Source organism: Mytilus edulis, chromosome 8, assembly GCF_963676685.1.
Source record: "Mytilus edulis chromosome 8, xbMytEdul2.2, whole genome shotgun sequence".
Classification (NCBI taxonomy): Eukaryota; Metazoa; Mollusca; class Bivalvia; order Mytilida; family Mytilidae; genus Mytilus; species Mytilus edulis.
Genome location: NC_092351.1, coordinates 41,796,275 through 41,817,350, shown reverse-complemented (window position 1 = coordinate 41,817,350; position 21,076 = coordinate 41,796,275). Strand labels below are relative to the sequence as shown.

At 31.2% G+C, this 21,076-nt stretch overlaps 1 protein-coding gene across 6 annotated transcripts in view; it reads right to left on the bottom strand.

The window, feature by feature from the left end:
* Window positions 1–761: 761 nt before the first annotated feature.
* Window positions 762–21,076, bottom strand: part of LOC139485588 (cytoplasmic dynein 2 heavy chain 1-like) — an 81,809-nt gene continuing 61,494 nt past the window's right edge. For 4 of the 6 annotated variants that reach the window (XM_071270178.1, XM_071270180.1, XM_071270179.1 and 1 more), the window contains 24 exons: window positions 20,884–21,005; window positions 20,226–20,439; window positions 19,421–19,672; window positions 18,716–18,736; window positions 16,129–16,227; window positions 15,018–15,141; window positions 14,509–14,672; window positions 13,976–14,095; window positions 13,408–13,542; window positions 12,949–13,092; window positions 12,372–12,527; window positions 11,693–11,803; window positions 11,117–11,321; window positions 10,164–10,327; window positions 9,317–9,442; window positions 8,917–9,027; window positions 8,628–8,783; window positions 8,108–8,186; window positions 6,240–6,433; window positions 5,380–5,601; window positions 4,443–4,658; window positions 3,640–3,839; window positions 2,383–2,581; window positions 762–1,540 (listed from right to left, as the gene is read on the bottom strand). In XM_071270178.1, the coding sequence (XP_071126279.1) occupies window positions 1,382–1,540; window positions 2,383–2,581; window positions 3,640–3,839; window positions 4,443–4,658; window positions 5,380–5,601; window positions 6,240–6,433; window positions 8,108–8,186; window positions 8,628–8,783; window positions 8,917–9,027; window positions 9,317–9,442; window positions 10,164–10,327; window positions 11,117–11,321; window positions 11,693–11,803; window positions 12,372–12,527; window positions 12,949–13,092; window positions 13,408–13,542; window positions 13,976–14,095; window positions 14,509–14,672; window positions 15,018–15,141; window positions 16,129–16,227; window positions 18,716–18,736; window positions 19,421–19,672; window positions 20,226–20,439; window positions 20,884–21,005 (3,693 nt within the window). In that variant the 3' untranslated portion in view covers window positions 762–1,381. The remainder of the gene's footprint in view (window positions 1,541–2,382; window positions 2,582–3,639; window positions 3,840–4,442; window positions 4,659–5,379; window positions 5,602–6,239; window positions 6,434–8,107; window positions 8,187–8,627; window positions 8,784–8,916; window positions 9,028–9,316; window positions 9,443–10,163; window positions 10,328–11,116; window positions 11,322–11,692; window positions 11,804–12,371; window positions 12,528–12,948; window positions 13,093–13,407; window positions 13,543–13,975; window positions 14,096–14,508; window positions 14,673–15,017; window positions 15,142–16,128; window positions 16,228–18,715; window positions 18,737–19,420; window positions 19,673–20,225; window positions 20,440–20,883; window positions 21,006–21,076) is intronic. The other 2 variants (XM_071270181.1, XM_071270182.1) reach the window with 1 other exon arrangement.

Here is a 21,076-nt window from a genome sequence, read left to right as displayed (position 1 = left end):
TTGTACGACAGTCGCATCACATTCCATTATATTGACATCAATGTGTGACAAAATGTCACAAATAGGGGTACAACAACAACATGGAACCCATCAAAAACTTAAGGTTATTTCAGGTGCTTCGGAAGGGTAAGCATATCCTACTCCACATGTGATGTTGCTCATGTTATAGCAGAACCCTCGTGGTTATTATTGAATAACACTTTCATACTACCTTTGTACTTGTCTCTCTCTGGGTACACAATTCCTCCAACTTTTTTCTGAATATTTTCTGGTGCTTGTCCCTGTTACTTAGATGTAAATCATTCTATATTTTGTATTAACTCTTTTTTCAACTATTATTTACAACAAGCATAATTTTCACATGCATATAGTGTTCTAAGTCAATTTTAACCAGCATGTGTACTCTGTGCAAGCAAAGTTTTAAACGTTTTTCTTGAATGTGCATTCTACTTGGACAGAAGTTTGGCCATTTTTTAAAGATTACACCATTATAAATAAGCAGCTGCACCATGAGCACTTGAAACATCCTTTTGTGCATTTTACAATGAGATAGATTGATAAATAATTGCTTAAAGCCAAGACTTTAAAGGAAGAAATAAAGGCTATGTCCTGTAGGTAGAACTGATTAAAAGAAGTCTCCTTCTTGTGCAATAACTTAGAATAAGGGGATTGCTGTATTATGATACACCCGTGATTTACTTTAGGATATTATCTTTGCTATAGGGTCCAGGTTTTTGGAGAATAACAAAAAAACAAATCAATTAAGTGCAGAATTTAATCTATCAGATCTAACAATACTTATTAACTTTAATAAGATAAATAAATAATTAATACATTTCATAACATAAAATCACAGACTATTCAATGGACGGACTTTTGTCATATAACAATGATCTTCATAAATTATCATAAAAATATAGTTTCATCCTATTTATATATCATTTTATATATACTATTTTAATATTGCCAAGATGTATTAACATTCATTCTTAAAAAATCTTATTAGTTATTCAAGTACATATCTCAACAACAATTCATAAATAAATTTTACTTATTTTATAAATACTTTAGTCCAATTTTGTTTTATTTTATATATATTTTTTAATATCCAAAAGATGAACTAACATTATAACAATACAAAATCTTATCTTTCGTTATTTAAATGATTTTCATATTTGATATAAACCAGTTTAATATATTTTTGACTCATTTTGTAAATAAAGCAATCTAGTAAAAATGAAAGTTAAAGTGATTGGTGAATTACAATTCTAACAGCAAACAAATAATAAATAAATAAATACATAACAGCACAATATCACTCTAACTAAACAGGATATGCAACATAATTGTATATTTTATGTCTCAAATAAAAACAGTTCAATTACTGAGTCTTAAGGAAGAGGGCAGCACCACACTGTAGCCAGACATTCTTATTTCCACCACATGGTACCTCCATTTTAGCCACAATACGATCACGTTCATTACTGGTGTAGATAGGTATAGAGATGGTGTCATCTAAACTGTACGCATCAGGAGAATCCTGGAAAATAGAAAAGAAGTTTTAAGATTAAAACTCTAGTTTGTTTTAAAATTTGTGGTTTTTAAAAAAAAAGTTTCTATTGTTTTTAATCATTAGAAAATATATCTCCTAATTTCTTTGGTGGTTGCGTTCCATTAGCACAATTATCATACACAGTAAATTCTCTTTTATCACTTTTCCAAATGTTTATTCTCCAAATTAGTTTTAACAAATACATCATCATTTAATAGCAAACTATTATTGAGGATCATAAGTCTATCTAGTATGTGCACACGGTCATTCTGAAACAAAGTCTCTAATAAATATTTTGGTGAAGATTCTCATTTCTTCAAGCAAAGCTGACCTTTGATGATTTTTTACAGTTAATTTTATGTCTAGATTTCATGTAATTTTCTTCAAGAAATTCACAAATAGTTGAAACCTCTGTAATAATTATCAATCTACAGTACATTTATATTGTAGATGAAAAAAATATTTTTTCCCTAGTACACAGATGCCCCATCTGCACTATCATTGTCTATGTTCAATGGACCGTGAAAATGGGGTAAAAACTGTAATATGGCATTAAAATTAGAAAAATCATATCATAAGGAACATTTGTACTTAGTTTCAAGTTGATTGGACTTTAACTTCATCAAAAACTACCTCAACCAAAAACTTAATCCTGAAGCCGGACAGTTGGACAAACGAATGAACGGACAAGATTAACAGATGAACAAACGGACACACAGAAAAGAAAACATAAAGCCAATAAATGGGGCATTATAAATGGGGCGTAAAATATTAATTTCAAGGCATTCAAATCAAGAATGCTTTAAATTACCAGTTCGTTTGATAATTACCTTAGGTATCCACCCAATAACACATGGTGGGATTCCTGATACACTGGGGGAATCTCTCTGATTCTCTGACAGTCTGGAACCATCAAAACTACAGCCTTCCATCAGAAGTCCTCCAATTCTAACCTGGATTTTAGCTCCCTGTATAGACCCCTTCCAGCTGGCACCAAACTTCAAGCTGTCCATAGATACACCTAACTCTCTGTGAATAAAAATAACAAATTTAATCAATAGCAAATGTATTATGAAATTTAATGAACAACACAAAGATTTTAGCCCTCAACAATGGTATATATAAAAGAAACAAAGTTTGAATACTAAGAAAAATCATAACTTATACAAAAATATGTGTTCTGAAAATTATACTGTAAACTTGAGCATCTGTCCATTTCAATTTAGAACAACAGTTTTTTATAATCTGATTTAGGTATAAATAGCTTTTGAATGTCTCATAAGTTCATTTAAGAAAGCATAAAGCATATAATTGGACTTTAGTATGACGTCCATTTAAGAGATAACTGTATTGTATTTGAAGCTTTAAGGACGTCCATCGGTAGTTTTACTGTCGCAAATTTAGTTTACCTGGCGACGCCGAGCGGAGACAGGTAAACGGGTATTTGCGACAGTAAAACTACCGATGGACGTCCGCAAAGCTTCAAATACAATACAGTTATCTCTATTCTAATGCAAAACAAGTTTATAATTAAATTTCAATCATTATTTCAGTGTAAAATGTTCATTAAAGAAAATTACGCAAAAAGATGTTATGTTCTTTGGTCCCTACACTAGGTGACGTAATAGGTATGCTTCCGGCGTCAAACATTAACACCGGGCGTTTTCTGGCTTCTGTGCCGCTTCAGAATGTAATAAAATTTGATGAAAAGAAGATTTTCAGGCGCAACAAGTGAGTTTTTTTGTTTATTATTGTAGAAATAACATGTGAATACATTCCGAAATTCAAAATGTCGGCTTCCTTAGTTACAGACAAGGAGATAGAGAATTTTACGCCTGCTGTTATCCAATCAGAACAATTGTTACAAAATAATTGCATTAGAGTATCATTTAACTAATACACATTTTTGTTAAGGGGCCAGCTAAATCACATCTCTGGGTGCCCAATTTTCTCGCTATATTGAATACCCATTTTTTGCCTTCAGCTGTTTTCTACTCTTTGGTCAGATTATTGTCTCTTTGACACGTTCCCCATTTCCATTCTCAATTTTATTTACATAAATTATCTCTGAAAGAGATTGGACCTACCTTGCAGTTTGTTGTCTCAATGCATTTATAAATGTATCAGGATGGAATAGTTCTGATAGATCTAAAGTATCTCTTAGTATGGTATTATGTGTAGCCTTGTCTACCCACGTCTGTATGGCTATAGCTCTAGACACTAGTCCACGTAGGTACTGTATAGGGTCTTCTGGTCCATCCCAATTACTTAACCATGTTAGAGGAGTCTGAAATAAGAGAACTCAATTTCAAAGACATGAGCAAGAAAGATATCCTGAAAGTTCTTCTTCAATATAGTTGATGTGTATTTAAAAATTATGAATAAATATTGTCTTGTATTATGGCATAGTATTATATTTTTTGTTTTGTTTGTTTGTTTTTTCTCTATAAGTTTCTTTGTTAGGGGATAAGAATCACATACTGTATACTGTGGATTCATTATTATTCGTTGGATACCAATTTTCGTGTATTTCGTGGGTACAGGTTAACCACGAAATTAAATGTTCCACGAATGACAAACTTTCCGTAAGCTTGTATGTCGACTTTGATTGAACCACGAAATCAAATATCCACGAACATGTGAGATTTCCTCAATCCACGAAAATTGGTACCCACGAAAATAAATGAATCCACAGTAGATAATAATCAAAGTTAGAGCTACTAGAATGATATTATCCACTTTATATATAAATATCAAAATAACTATGTCTTTCTATTGAAAAAGTTATCTATGTATAATAATTTAGGAAAAAAAGACTGGGCTTTAAAAAGCAAACTGCAAGTGGAAAAAATTAATAATCAGAACAGATTTAATCCATACTAATACCAACCTCTTGGTGAAGTAATGCAGCAGCTAGCTTCTGTGCCTCTGATGTCAATAACATGGTTCCCCTGATGATCTTACTGAGTGATGCTAAGGACTGATGAATACTTTGTACCAGTTTAATAGCATTATAATATTCTAACTTGATGAATGATACAACAGGCAGTTCCTGTCCTGTCTTGTCAGATGGTGGGGAAACTCTGGCTTGGATTACATTTGCTCCCTAAAAGTACAAAATTTGTATACTTTGATACATCGCATGTTAAATAAATCAACTACAGTGAAACCTGAATAAACCGAACCCTGAATAAACCGGACACCTATCTAATCCAAACCGTTCTGAAAACCAATCATATCACATTTTATGCATTGTGAACCTGATGAAACCGAATACCTGCCAAAACCGAACAACATCTCATGTCCCGAAAGGGTTCGGTTTAGTCAGGTTTTACTGTAGTTTGAAAGACAAGATATAGTGTATAAATACATGACATCACAGTTACACTAAAAGATAAATAATAAATATATTACTCTTTTAAGAACAATATGTGTCCATAGGATACCATGCCTACTTTGCACCCCAGAGATTGGAGAAAAAGCTACCAGTACTTTATCTTTTGGGGGGGGGGGGGGGAATTTCTATCTGCATACCAGTCATCTGACAGTGTTCTCCCACTAATGAATAATTTCTACCTTTTTCACCTTTAAGTCATAGGAAGAAGTCAAATAAATAATCATGAAACATTCTTGGTTTACAGAATAAACAGCACCCAATCATTATGACATGTTTTAAAGGGTGAATAATGATTGGACTTATTAGAATATGAGTTGTAAGAATTACTCATATGAAAAGTAAAATAAAGAAAAAATGAAGAAAACAACATGAAATAGGTTCTGTAACAAATCTCCCACTATGGAGGTTTAAAATAATACAATATACTTACAGAATTCAGTTTTTTCCACAGATTCAGAACTGGTCCTAGTTCATTAGCCCAGACTTCCTTATCAAACTTGCTGGCTTTAACATCAGCTCTCTGTAGAACCTTCAGTTGTGATATAACTTGTGAACTAACAATGCGCTGGGCAGATCTTTCTATATTCTCTGGTAAACCAAAGTAAGATGGCTTATCAAACTCTGGTAGCTCTTCTATAGCATCAATATAATCCTGAAAATATATAAAGTATAAATTACACATAACATTCTTATATTGTAAATTTATCACGTAAGTCTGTACTTATGTTCCACTTCTCTTTCAACAATCCTAGACAGAGCAGTTGATGTTGAAATAATGGGTTACTACTTTAAGACACTAAGCTTTTTCATTGTATTTTTAAAAAGTTTTGGTTGTTTTACCGTTTATATTTGAAGGTTGTACCTTAGAGTAGGTCTTTATTTCTGTATAGCATTTGGAAGATTATCTGTCATCAACTACGAAATTGATGGCAAAAATGTAGTATACTGGAAACAAACAAGGCACAAGAAATTTTTCAAAAACAATACTGTTACTGCCATTCTAATGCAACTGTTCAAACTGTTCAAAAAATGTCTTTCTAAAACTTATTAGTAGTGTTTAAATAAACTATAAACTGCTACTCTAGACACATTGACCTGGTAATCAATGAGATTATGGATATTAAAGTGTATCTGAATAATATAAATAATCAACATCATGTGAAATCAAATTTTTGCCATATTTAAAAAAAAAAAAGGATAACTTTAAGTGAGCTGGTTCTTATTTAAACTATGAGCTAAATCTAGATTTAATATAAATTTAGCTTTACATATCAAATAGTAAAAACATACCCTATAGTTAGTAGATGATGGAAGTTTGAGTGCTCCAAGACGTTTGTTCCTGGATTGGCTGGATAAAACACTGCCATCAAAGAATTGTTTGAGGTAAGATACCATCACTCGTAAATCAAATGGATTATCTACCCTTCCTCCATAGATGGCAAACTCATACAAACCATGAACAAACTGCCATTGTACTTCAGAACCTAGAAATATTAAATTTATAAATAATTATTGTGCATGTAAGCTCTAAATTAAATGAAAAGGAAATTTACAATTCAAGAGTCCAATCTTGGGTCTCTTGCTGGAGTTGTTCATTTTATATTTTCTTCTTCAAACTCCTGATGTTGACTAACAAGAGTGCACACGCTGAAATGTCTCGCCTTCTATACTAATCATTGATATTATGTAGATAGTCCTAAGTATAAAGCTTTATTACAACTGTCTCATAAACTTAACATTAACCAAGATAACTAAACAAAGACCAATGAACCATGAAAATGAGGTCAAGGTCAGATGAACCATGCCAGGCAGACATGTACAGCTAACAATGCTTCTATACAACATATATAGTTGACCTATTACTTACAGTTTAAGAAAAATAGACCAAAACACAAAAAAAACTTAACACTGTGCAATGAACCATGAAAATGATGTCAGGGTCAAAAGAAACCTGCACTACTGACATAAAGATCATAAAATATTTCCATACACCAAATATAGTTGACCTATGGCATATAGTATTAGATAAAAAGACCAAAACTCAAAAACTTAACTTTGACCACTGAACCATGAAAATGAGGTCAAGGTCACATGACATCTGCCCGCTAGACATGTACACCTTACAATCATTCCATACAACAAATATAGTAGACCTATTGCATATAGTATGAAAAAAAACAGACCAAAACACAAAAATTTAACTATAACCACTGAACCATGAAAATGAGGTCAAGGTCACATGACATCTGCCCGCTAGACATGTACACCTTACAATCATTCCATATAACAAATATAGTAGACCTATTGCATATAGTACGAAAAAAACAGACCAAAACACAAAAATTTACCTATAACCACTGAACCATGAAAATGAGGTCAAGGTCAGATGACACCTGCCAGTTGGACATGTACACCTTACAGTCCTTCCATACACCGAATATACTAGCCCTATTGCTTATAGTATCTGAGATATGGACTTGACCACCAAAACTTAACCTTGTTCACTGATCCATGAAATGAGGTCGAGGTCAAGTGAAAACTGTCTGACAGACATGAGGACCTTGCAAGGTACGCACATATCAAATATAGTTATCCTATTACTTATAATAAGAGAGAATTCAACATTACAAAAAATTTGAACTTTTTTTTCAAGTGGTCACTGAACCATGAAAATGAGGTCAAGGACATTGGACATGTGACTGACGGAAACTTCGTAACATGAGGCATCTATATACAAAGTATGAAGCATCCAGGTCTTCCACCTTCTAAAATATAAAGCTTTTAAGAAGTTAGCTAACACCGCCGCCGCCGCCGCCGCCGCAGCCGCCGCCGCCGGATCACTATCCCTATGTCGAGCTTTCTGCAACAAAAGTTGCAGGCTCAACAAAAATGGTAAACTACATTTTTGTTGTTAATATATTAACATCAAAAACAATCTAAAACTTAAATTAGCATCTGTATAACTTTTTTCGCATTCAAGTATTTCACTTAAAAAAAAAATTACTGAGAAAATCAATAAATTGAATTATAATGCACATTTCATTGATTGAAACATTTTATTACATTTTATCTTTTCATATTTAAATTCATTTATGAGTAATCAATTCCTTTAAAATTCCAAAGCACTCTCTGCACATATGTCAACAATTATTACTTACCAGATTTACATAGTCTATCAATGATATCTGCACCTGCTCTCAAATCAGATAAAGAAAACTCATAAAACTTAGTCCAACCCTGAAAGAGAAACAAACATATGTTTAAGCATTTGCAGAGATCCTTGTGTAAAGCAATACATGTATATGAACAGGTAAATTTTTTATACCTATATGTTTAAGAGAAATTGAAAAAAAATCAGTTAAAAATGATGTCTGAATACAATTTTAATATAAGGTATGTCTTAGCTGTAATTTTGCTAAAATCTAGCATGTGATGGCTGGAAATTGGAATGTAAATCAGTTTTACCCCGAGAGATAATTCATTGAAAACATTGCATTGTTTTTCTGGACTATTGAAATAACCAGATTTAACTCTTGTTTAGTTTTATCTCTTGTTTAGTTTATATACAAGAGCCTTCTTGAATATATGAGAGATTATCAATGAAGAATTAGCTTTATGTCAAACTCATGTCAACTTATCACAAATCCATATTATACTGAACAAAACTGGACATTATACCTGTGGAATGTACATTCTTCTTTCTTGTACAACAGCGTGGAACCAAGCTAAAGCAAACAATGCCTGTGATCTGACAACATTTCCTGTCTTACTGACATACTCTGGACTCCAGGACTCATAGGTTCTCATCAGATTTCTCTTTAGTCCCGGTGGGGCCTATTCAAATATTATGAAATTAATTTGACAATAAATCATATAAAAATTACAGATTTGCCTCAGCAGTTTGAACATCAATAAAATGTTTAAACCCTACAGTTATTTCTACAATTTATAGCTTGAACATACATACCTCATAAGTAACCTTTAAGCTGCTCTGCAGGAGAATTGTAGGGAACTTAGGATGTACTTCGGCTGTCATCCACAGTCTAAAGTCCTCATGTTGTTTCAATGTGTTAATTTCCTGAATAAATAAGTTTATACATATTATGTAATATCATTTAAAATACAAAGAAAACATTGAAAAGATATTTAAACTTAAAAGATATGTCTGTATGTAATTTTGATAGTATAATGGAAAATGTTGAAATTCCAATTATTAAACTTGTTTGTAAACTGTGCAAAACTTTTGAAGCAAATGACTGAGGGTATGCTTAGTACTAGTGCCAATACAACTGCTTGGCAAGTTGACTTCCCAATTTATCTTGTTCCATAAATTAATGTATGCTATTTTTCTTCAATGTTAATCTTACCTTTTCTAGTTGTGGAAGCCAGGCTGTAACTAAATGAAGATTTTTCAAACAAAGCCATTCTCCATTTTGTGAACATTCTCTCAATAACTGCATAGCAATATCTGCTTGTCCTTGACCCATAGCAACCTGGAATGATTTTGTTATCATTTCTTTATTCAGTGTCTGTCTATTAAATTCTTAGTGAAAGTAATTAAATTTAAGATAAGGCAACGTAGATTACATTAAATATCAGAATGACACTTTACTCCATGTGCAACTTAAAATGAATTCTTTGTAAAATGATTTATTGTTGTGTTTAATGTCACTTTGAACTCACTTGGCTATGTGTTATGATGACCATTTCATATTGTTCGAGGAAGCAACAGAACCTGGAGAGAACTTCCAAACTCAGCAGTATAACTGGCAATCCTAGTCAATGACTGCATCTAATTCTTGCCACAATCAGGGTTAGGATAGAACTTATGAAAAGGAGGACCATGTTTTAATCAAAACATGCAAGGTATCTTGATTAAATGTAACAATCAATTGATAAATATAGATATTTCAATAATAAGTTTTTTTGCTGGGTTCTGCATACTGTGATTCATTTATTTTCGTGGGTATTAATTTTTCATGGATTTAGGAAAACTTTCCAGGATATTTGATTTCGTGGTTTTGCCACTCTCTGCATACGGTAGCTTTAGAAAATATGTAATTGGTCAAACATTTGAATTTGTGGTTCAACGTTACCCAGAAACCCATGAATATTGGTATCCAACAAACAATAATGAATCCACAGTAGAAAATAATGGTTTGGGGTGACATTTCTTGTTATAAAGAATGATCATTACCAGGGGAGGTAACTTACTTGATGATATTTATCACTGCCTATGGTCGAGGTTGCTAAGTCTTGTAATTCTTGTGAAGGATCGGCACCAGGGGAGATCACTATCAGAATAGGCTCACTTGGAATTGTCTCGCTTTCAAACAACTTCTTCAGATTAACAGATGGTGGCGATAGTTCCTGCATACCTAAGATGATACAGATTGGTTAATTAAAAAGACTTATTTTAGAGAGGAAAAAAAGGTTTTTATTTAATGCACAAAACTGTTAAATTGAGAGTTGTTTTATCCTTTATAAAAATTGTTAAAAAAAAACAATGCAAGAAAAGAATATTTTAACCAGACACACATAAACAAAAAAGTGCTTTTACAAGTACACAACAAAATACAAATTTATATGTTCTAGTTCCACTCCTGGGTCCATAAGATTATTTTTGTTCATCTTATTCATATGTTTGAACAAAATTGTGTCCAAAAGTAAATGGATGCCCACTTGCACTTTCATTTTCTATGTCAAGTGGACAGTGAAATTGAGATAAAACACTAATTTGGCATTTCAATTAGAAAGATCATATCATATGGACCATGTGTACTAACTTTTTAGTTGATTGGACTTCCAAATTGATACTTCATCAAAAACTACCTTGACCAAAAACTATAACCTGAAACTTGCACTATCATTTTCTATGTTCAGTGGATTGTGAAATTGGGGTTTAATCTATTTTGGCATTTAAATTAGAGAGATCATATCATAGGGAACATGTAAACTAAGTTTCAAGTTATTAGACTTCAACTTCATCCAAAAATACTGTGATTGAAAACTTTAACCTGAAGCAGGACAGAAGGATGGATGGATGGACAGACGGATGAATGAATGGACACTCAGACCAGAAAACATAGTGCCCCTCTACTATCGTAGGTGAGGCATAAAAAAAATAGATTTTTTAATAATTTTATACAAAAGAAAGTTTCTTGTACCTAAAGCTTTGCAGGCAAAGTGACCCATAGCAGTTTGAAGCCTGTCTGGTCTGAAGGCTTGAACAACCAGTAACTGCTGGAACAAAGATGTCTTCTTTTCAATGGCTGATGGGAATTCATTCTCACATTCACTGCTGCGAGAGAAGTTAGACCACATGGAGGAGTCATCAAAATTAAATATGGAATACAACTGGGAGAAGTTTGACTGAAAAGAGAAATAAAAAATAAAAAATAAATATACAAGCATGACTACAAATTGATTTCATAGTAAAATATAAATATTCAAATTCAAAATTTAAATGTAATGTTTTAGTTTCATCTAAAATATTGATCATTAACATTACATTTTATGTAATCTTGTATCATAATATCACCACATGTCGAAATGTTTTAAATTGCCAATTATATGTTCTACTGCCTGTCTGTGTCGCAGAATCTAATTTTTCATCATAAAGTTAAAAATTCAAATATTTTAACAAAAAATACAAACATGCTCTAAATGAAGAGCTGTTACAACATTATAAACAAGTTTTAAAACTGTGATGTTATATCCTAACAGGTTTGTATGGTAATTACCCTGAAGTTAGCCACTGCTTGACCTCTCTCCTGGTCAACCCAGGATGGTGCACCTCTTTGTCCGTCAGACTTCACATCAGCCACTAACATTCCAGTAAAGTGTTCCCATTCCTGTAATGAAAAAAATTACCATGTTTATCATAGAAAATTGTTACAAATTCTAAAATAGTAAATGTAACAATAATTGACCTCTAGAAAATCTTTCTGATTCTCCAAATCTTAATTCAGTATAGCTAACAATGAAGTCATTGTTTCATTTAACTTTCATAAATTTAAACACAACTAACTATAAACTGAAAATATGTTAGGTATAGTTGATTGAAATTTAATGCTTTTGTTTCCATATTTTATTTTGTAATGATTCATTTTTAGAGGTTTCAAGTTTAAGAGAGTACTCTTATTATAGATTAATAATATATTTCCACAAAATAAATGAAATTAAAGCCCTTATGACAACTTCAGCATTTGTAGAAAATACATCATTTATTTTTATGTCAAAAAGGTAAAAAACAACAGTAGAGACTATGATCCTATACATTTATCAATATTAATGTTTAAATAATTATAAAAATAAAACACTTTTATACAACGAATGATCAGTTACTAAACACATATATGTAACTTCAGCACTTACCCATACATCTTAGAACAAAACATGTTTAACATTTATTATGCTTACATTTTCCTGAAACAGCTCTGGTCTTGTTCCGTGAACCATATGCATGGCAAACATAAGTCTATCAGCTTTAAACAATGATCTACATACATATTCATAGACCAACATCTTTAGCCTCTGTGACAAGGCTTTAATCCTGTGGTCTGTGCCAGCTCCGTCCTACAGGAAAAAATATATTATCAAATCATAGTTTGACAATTATAACAAGAAGTTCCATTTATTCTCATACCTGCATACCTCTTTATGTTATTCAAAGTATTATATGGATTCCCAATTATTCATGACATGCCAATTTTCATGGATTTCCTGAACCACTTATTTAATACCTGTTGGTTTTGTTCACATATTGTTGTCAATATAACAGAATTTTATGTGAATGTCTTACAAATGAGAGGTTTAGCTAGCTATAAAAAAGATTTAAACCACCTTTTTCTACATAAGAAAATGCCTGTACCTATTCAGGAATACAACAGTTGTTATCCATTCATTTCTTGTGTTTGTGTTTTAGCTTTGGTTTTGCTATTTGATTGCAGATTTCCGCTTAGAAAATATATAAAATTATGAATAATGATTTCCTTACCTGCTTAGCTGTAAGAGCTCTGTTGAAAAGTCTGAGGAATGCAGCCAGACTAAATCTGTACATGTTATTGATCTTAGCCAAATCACTGATGACAAAATACAGTTTACTTCCACTCTCTGCCAGGGGGAGGTAAGTGTTACGTTCCTGTAAAGTAAAATATATTTATTATTATAACAGATTTTTTTTCCCAAGTGTTAAAAAAACTTGAGAATAATACTATTTACTAGAATATTACATACATAGCATATATTTTACTACTAGTATATCAATTACATCTTCTGTATATCACATCCAAAGATTCAAATTCAGTATTTATTCGAATTCTTACAAAAAATTAGGTCTTGTGGTAGAGATGTCTTTTGAATGCATATAATCTCATGCAAACACATATATATGGTCTAATATGTGGTAAATATGCAATTGTAGAATTCGAATTAACTTAATTTCCTAGTGAATTACCTGATCAAGAGATGCCTGCAGCCTGACAGATTCAGACAGAGAATCAGCAATAGTTATACTACTGGCTTTGGTCTTATTCAAGGAATCCAACAGTTCTTTATTTTCTAAAATGTTTCCTTTAGCACTTGCTAATTCCTGAAATAAAACAATGTCTTAAAAGTTTTTAAATCATCTATACAAATTTCCATGTGAACAATCAAAATAATTATATAATTATCATAAAATCTTTCAATCATGTGAAGTTTCATTCTATTGTTAAAATAAAATCTTGGATAGACATTTAAAACTGTTATTTAAAATTTTCCATTATTTCGAAGACAAATCAGGAATATTAAAGTTGATTTTCATTCGTATGTCGGTATGATGTGTTTGAGCTTTTGATTTGGTCATTTAATAAGGCACTAACCATTTTGATTTCTTTCCTCGGGGTTTGGTATTTTTGGTATTTTACTTTTGGCTATATATGAATAATAGTAGTCACTTGCAGAAAGGATCAAAACTTATTCATTATTTTTTTCTTCAAGCTATGATGTTTTTTTGGTGTTTTTTTTTCATTTTAAATACTAACCTCTAGTAAAGATTCCTCCATCTTAGCCAGTTGTATCTTGAGATCTTCCTCCGTCCTAAGTAAATCTGTCTTTCTTACTTCCAACTCTGGTTTCTCATGTTGAATAGTATTGGCCAAAAGCTGTAAAATATTTAATTCAAACAATTAAGACACCTTAAATCATTGTTTATCATACTGTGGTGAGAAAAGGGAGAACTGCAATTTGAGATATAATGTATCTATAAGTACTGTATATAATAAAACTATTAGCATTAGTACTAATTGAATTATTTAAATTCAGATTATGTTTAGAATCAGACAACAGTTTACAATCCTGCTTTGCATAGTATAATGTAGAATGTAACAAATCTCTACACAATACTATACCAAACACTAATTATAACAACAGTGTAATCTGTCTCTCTTTATTCTATTTCAGTGTAAAATTTTATTAGAGGTATTCAGGTATTTCTAAATAAATATATATTGCATGTATGGATACAGTAGTTCAGTTTAAAAAGATTTTTCGTTTACAAATATTTCTTTTTGCATACCTGTCCAGTAAGACCAGCCCTGGTGGTAGTAAAGTTAACCTCAGTGATGACAGAGGCAGCATCTGGAGGTATCTCAGGCTGAGGATTTCTGGTGGTTAAGAAGAGTCTGAACTCCTCATTGTAATCTATGGTCTTCTCTCCTATCTGTACAACAAACCTAGGACCTGTAACAAAGGAAATTCATACAAAAACTCTACCACAAAGTTAATACCCCTCAAAGAGTCAGATTTCAGATAAATCAAAAATATAAAAGTTACAATTATAAAAGCTACTTTTATTCTTATCTTATCATCATTGCTTTTTTCATCAAAGAAATTGACAACATCAATTTCAAGATATAAAAAAAATGTCTAATAGCATTTGGATTTCATTTATAGTCATAAATACAAAAAAAATCCTGACACTGATAAGATGCAAGCTGAATGTAACTTGCGATTTATTTTCATGTTTTTTTTAATAAAACTTTTTTTGTCTGTGTATATAAATGCCTGTCTATCTAATTTTTGTACCTTGTGCATGTAAGTCTCCTCTCAACAAAGGATACAACACAGGCTCAACCCCATCGACTTCCTGTATGATGAGTGTTTTACCAAATCTCACCGCAAGTTCTAATGAGGTGGAAAAGTTAGCATCCTGTAAAATAAAACACACCTCTATAATTTAAATCAATACAAATACATCCTAAAAGTAAATTTCGATGCCTTGCAGTTTTCCAGGAAAATACAAGTCAATAAAATAATCTCCTTTACATTTAGGTGCAATACCACCAAGTCATGGTACGTCACATCCCGTTGTTTACGAAAGTAGGTCGAAAAAAATATTTCCTTGAATTTGACAGTTGTAGATAATTAATCCTACATTTTATTGCAGTAAAAAACATTTCTGTGTCATAAACTTATGTCTTGGGTATTTCAAAACACCATTATTTTTTATTTGGCATTTTTATAGAAAATTTTGTAATCATGAGGTTACATGTTGACTATAAACCTTGTACACAGTTAAAATTAGGGGAGAAATTTGATTGGTTAACTTCCAGTACTGGACAGAATAAAACTTTACTCATGATAAGTATTTCTTTATTTGAAACAAAGATAAATTCTGCACATTTTTTTGAAAAGTGCAAATTTAACAAAGACTAATAGGGGAAAATCAATGGTGGTATTACACCTACATATCATCAGATAAGCATGCAATATCCACCATATTTAGACAGCAAGCTTGTAGTTTCTCTTTTTGAACAAATTGCTTATATTTCTGTTGAATCATATTTTTTTTATATTAAATAAACAGTGTCTTAATGTTGACCCTTTATTGCCATCAGATTATTATACTAGCAAAGTTGTAAGTTAGGTCAAAACAGGTTGTTTTTAAATAAAAATTCTTGTAAATACTTAAATCAGCTTTTGTCAATTGTACATCAAAGGGTGAAAATTTCATATGGTCAATGCCATCAATGGCTATCAAAGGCTCTGTATATCTAAATATATAACAGGGAATATTTTTTCGGGTCCTTAGGATAGCAGTGTTCCAAGTAGTTCGTCAATAGCGATCACTGTCCTATCAACACTGAGGTTTTTAGTTTTGAATTTTACTTGTAGGATGTTCAACTTCTGTATTTACCTGTTGATTAATAACTTCCAGTCTGTTTTCTTTCAAATGAGTTTTCAGCCATTCTGTGGCTCTGGAAGATGGATCTATAAGGAAGGGTCTTAATGCACTCTGTTAAAATAAAATAAAAATATACTGAAAGAATAGGACAACACAATAAAACCTTTAAAAATAATCGTTGTTTCTACAATTTCAACATTCAGGTTTTTTTCCTAAATCTTTAATACAAAAGAACATTATCCAAAGAAAAACTGTAATGAAACACTTCTCTTTACTCTAGAAACTTAAATACTTGTCAAAAATCAGTAAATTAAAACTAACAATATCATTTTACTTTTTCTTGTCATAAATTCAAAACAAAAGGTTTTGGTAGCAAACTAATGCTAACTTCATACAACAATCCTTAAGTGTATTTTAAATTTTGATTGAAATTGTCTCTGTGTAATAACTTTTAACACCTTTTTTCCTCACAATAAGTATCCAATTCATTTTTTTCTTGATTGCTTTAAATCCATTGGAAATAATTGCACACATAGTCATGAGCAATTGAAAAAGTACACCACAAATAAAAAGAGTTATGATTAAGACACTTTGTTGGCCTTTGAATTAGAATAAATTTTGTCACAAGGTGTCCTTTACAAAGATCTTAGTGAAGGTAAAATACATTTTTGATAAGGCTGTAGCTCATTTTTAATTTTGTCAAAAAAAGTGTGTAAATAATTAAAATTTGTCATATTGATATCATAACTTCCAGTTTTCAGATTATCTCTGATCACTCTAATCATTAACTTTCATACTTTTGAAACTCCAATTTTGAACTATTTCTATAATTTCAGGGGATAAATAATGACCTTTATCATAACTCCTTCATTTGTATGATATGTTTAGCTTAATTTTACAGAATACTAGTAATATATATCTACTGTCTGTTAAAAATTGGAAAGTAATGATAATATACATTTGTGTTAGAAATTGAAACAGTAGGATAATTTATGGAGCAACAAGATACATAGAGAATATGATATGGCTTTTTCAATATCACATCCGTATCAACCCGAGACACCAATATAATCCCAAGAGCTCTGCTCGAGGGATTATATTGGTTGAGGGTTGATACGGTGTGTGATATTGAAAAAGCCATATCATATACACTTTATTATATACATATATCTCCAAGTAGATGTTTTTTATGTGACATGACGTCATACAGATAAGGAGGATTGAAATGACGTCATACAGATTATAGGTTTGACATGACGTCATACAGATTAGGGTTTTGATAAAGCCTTTGCAACAGTGACTGCAATCGATGACGTGACGTCATACAGATTAAAGGTGTGATAAAGCTTTTGCAACCGTGCTGATATCGATATCATCACGGGTGGCTGATACAGCACGCTTGCTATTGATTGTATTACACATACAATTTATCTGTATTTACTACTAAGTATATAATAAATATTAAATAATAATATTATCCTGCCCATCTTGTCCTAGCTACATTAAATCAAAATACTAAACGCTGATTAATACCTAACTATATGTTGAAATCTACTATCAAAGCACTAATTTAATTCTTGTTACCATTATATAATACATGTATAATTGAAAGGATTAAAATTATTTTCTAGTAATTTAGTAACTTCTAGCTACTTTACATTAAATATAAATAAACTTTCAGCCAGAGTATAAACATAACTAGTATAATAGATAGAGTTAATAATTATGTTAGCGAAATAGTATCTATCAACTGTATTACAGAAGCTGAATGGGCGGGTTTTATATAACTGAAACAGACCAATCATTAAGCTGATCTGGGGTCATGTGATCTATCAGATTCAGAAAATGCTATTTGTGTGAACTTACCATGCTTCCCTGTAAAATTACAGCAAGTGAAATCAAGCATTAATGCATGTGTATTGAATTTCAAAGTTAAATTTAAATCTGTAATTTTTAGGTGAACTTTTTTTAGTGTGTACATAAGTATGAGCAGTTTCAATTTATTGTTAAACACAAAACACCACAATGAACCCCAAAAAAAACTTTTAAAATTTAATTTCATCAAAATTTAGATTAAAGCATAAAGCAACCCTCATATCTCAAAAATAAATTGTTTGCTAAATTTGCAACACAGCCATTCCTAGTTTGGGATAAAAAAGCTAAACTGCTGAACTTGTATTAAAGCTAAAACTGAACACTCTCAACAGTGAAATCATTGCTGAAGCAGCAAGCAATGTGCAATTGAAACGTGGGTACTATTCATTTCTTTGAAAAAAGTTTAATGCTCCCATCAAACTTTGATCTACATTATACTTATATAAATCAAAATTGTGCTGGTGTAAGATTCAAGCTAGTGACGCTGTTTCAAATGTCATTTTATCTTATATATAGACAGGTAAGGTAAAACATGATGGCAAAAAAGTAAAAAAACAAAACTACTGCACCTATAAAACAAAAGTTTGATGAAAAGAAAAACAAATATGTGACCAGTCAAACAAAGATGTGCACAAAATCATTGTTAGGAGCTGAAAATGGATGAACAAAATAGGGTGCATTTTGTGTCAGGGAAAATATCTCATCTTTTTAAACCGATTCTTACCCCAGCTTCTATAGAGTTGATCTATAAATTATTGATTACAATTATACATCAAAGCATTATATATCTATTACAGTCAGTCAAAATACATCATGCAAAATGATAAGTTTTCAGTTTTAATCAATAAAGGTCAATTGAATCAAACAATATTTGCATGGTGCCTTTGAACTAACAGTATTTCCATTCTAACCAGATATGAAAACGGAAAAAATTTAAATAAATAAAATAAAAATTAAATTCCGTTTATATGTAAGTTGTTACAAAGCATTATAAATATCTATAAATATTAGAATTTTTGTTATAGTCAACATCTTTGAAACTACATGCAATATTTACCTGTAACTAAAGAACAAAATATAAATGTTAATATTTTTTTCAAAAATATATAAAATTTCTTGTTTCAAAGACACTGCAGAGTACAATGATATTTGTATCTCTAGTTTTTACTTTATTTAATAAAAGCATTATCTTAAGCAATCTGACAAACATGCATGCATATTTATGTATATTTCATGCATTTTTAGTATTCTATCTTTAATCATGCATATTAAATGTGATTATTGACGTATTATCTTTTTGTACCTACTTTATATATTTTTTTCCTCTTTCAAAATTTAAACATCAGACAACAAAACAAATATTGAATTAAAAAAACAAAATTAAAAAACTTGAAAAAAATATTTGTTTAATTTTAAATCCATCCTATACCTGAAGTATGACCAATGCATTTTCCATAGACAGGTCATCAGATGGCAATCCCTCGGACTTCCAAATCAGCTGTTCACTCTCTGTGCTAAGGAACCTTCTCATGTCAAAACCTTCTACAGTTAAAGCCTCCATCCAGCTCTTTAGACAATTCCTCCTGACATCCTCTGGAGCCTGAGCTAGGTAAGTGATAAAACCAGCACCTAGTAGAGCTCTCTTTGGAAGTTCTTGTATTTCTGCTGCAAGCTCACCAACCTACAATCAAAAATACTCTGTTCAAACATGCAAAGTCAATCTAAAATGTTGAACATACTATGATGTTTAGTAGAGGAATAGTGAATTGCATACATGATTATTGTTCTTTTAGCACTGTGATTTAGATATTATTTTAGAAATACTTATTCTTATTTAAAGTCTAAGAATAATAATACAACATTAAGTGTCTAAGAAAATTTTCACTTTTCAAACATTTCACTATCAATTTGAATGCATTGAACAAGATTGTGAAAATATAAACAACAAATGCATCGAAATTTTAACTGCTCTGTCTAAAGGCACAAATCTTGAACCAAACCCTGTAGACAGTACATTCATTCTATTCTTAAACATTTTTAAGGGTTCACCGGAACCAAGTGTCTCATCTACTTTTGCTGTTGCCTATATTTTTAGTGTGATAGAAATTTTGGTAGAAATCCAGGACAGTTTAAGAAAGATAATAATATTTTAAAAACTTTAACCACAGAGTGATTATTTGTACACACCGCCAGGGACAGAATGTACAATCACCAAAAAGGTCTTAGACACATACCTGCTGATTCCATCTCTGGTATTCTCCATCTAACTTGGTGACCAGTGTCTCAGCAGCAATGATGGTTTCATTTTCTCTGTCTAATTTGATTTTCAACTCAGCAGCTTCTTTGGTAAATGTCTCAAAACGATTTCTAAGGGAGGCAACTTTAGCATCTACTTCATCTAAAGCTGTCTTCAATTTGTCCATTCGACCCTGTGCCTTTGCCAAATTCCTTTAATAGATATATCAATTTTTAAGGAAGGCGATTTGATTATATCTTTCTTTTATGGAGTACTGAGCTATATATATATATATAATGGACATTAATGACAAGCAAATGTATATTTAATCATTCATAAATATTAGAATGATTGTAAAATATGACTTGAAATGTTTGTTTTGTCTCCTTTTTACACTTATTCATGGTTTTCTGTTTAAGAAATAATTTTGTTGTGTCATGCTTTATGCTCATTGTAACATTACATTTTCATATTTAATAAGTTCAAAACATAATTCCTGGGTAAATATATGTTCTTCGAATAACAATAACTATCTTTAGTTTAGTTAGCTTAAGTACTAGATAGTAATATTAAATTTGAGTTTTCAGCACAAACATATTCTTGTTTATTCAAGAGTTATTCTATAACAAACATCATAGCAGTCCTATTCAGCGTACCTTTTCAGTTCATTTTGTTCAGCTTCCAGTGGTCCTATCTTTTCAAGAACATAGGAGAATTTGACATTAGCCTTCACCCAGATTGCTAAAGGCTCGGCAGCTACTGATGCTCTCTTGGCATTCTACAATATCACGAAAAAATAAACATTAACTGTCAGACATAAGATTGATTTTCTTTTGTCATTGATGTTTA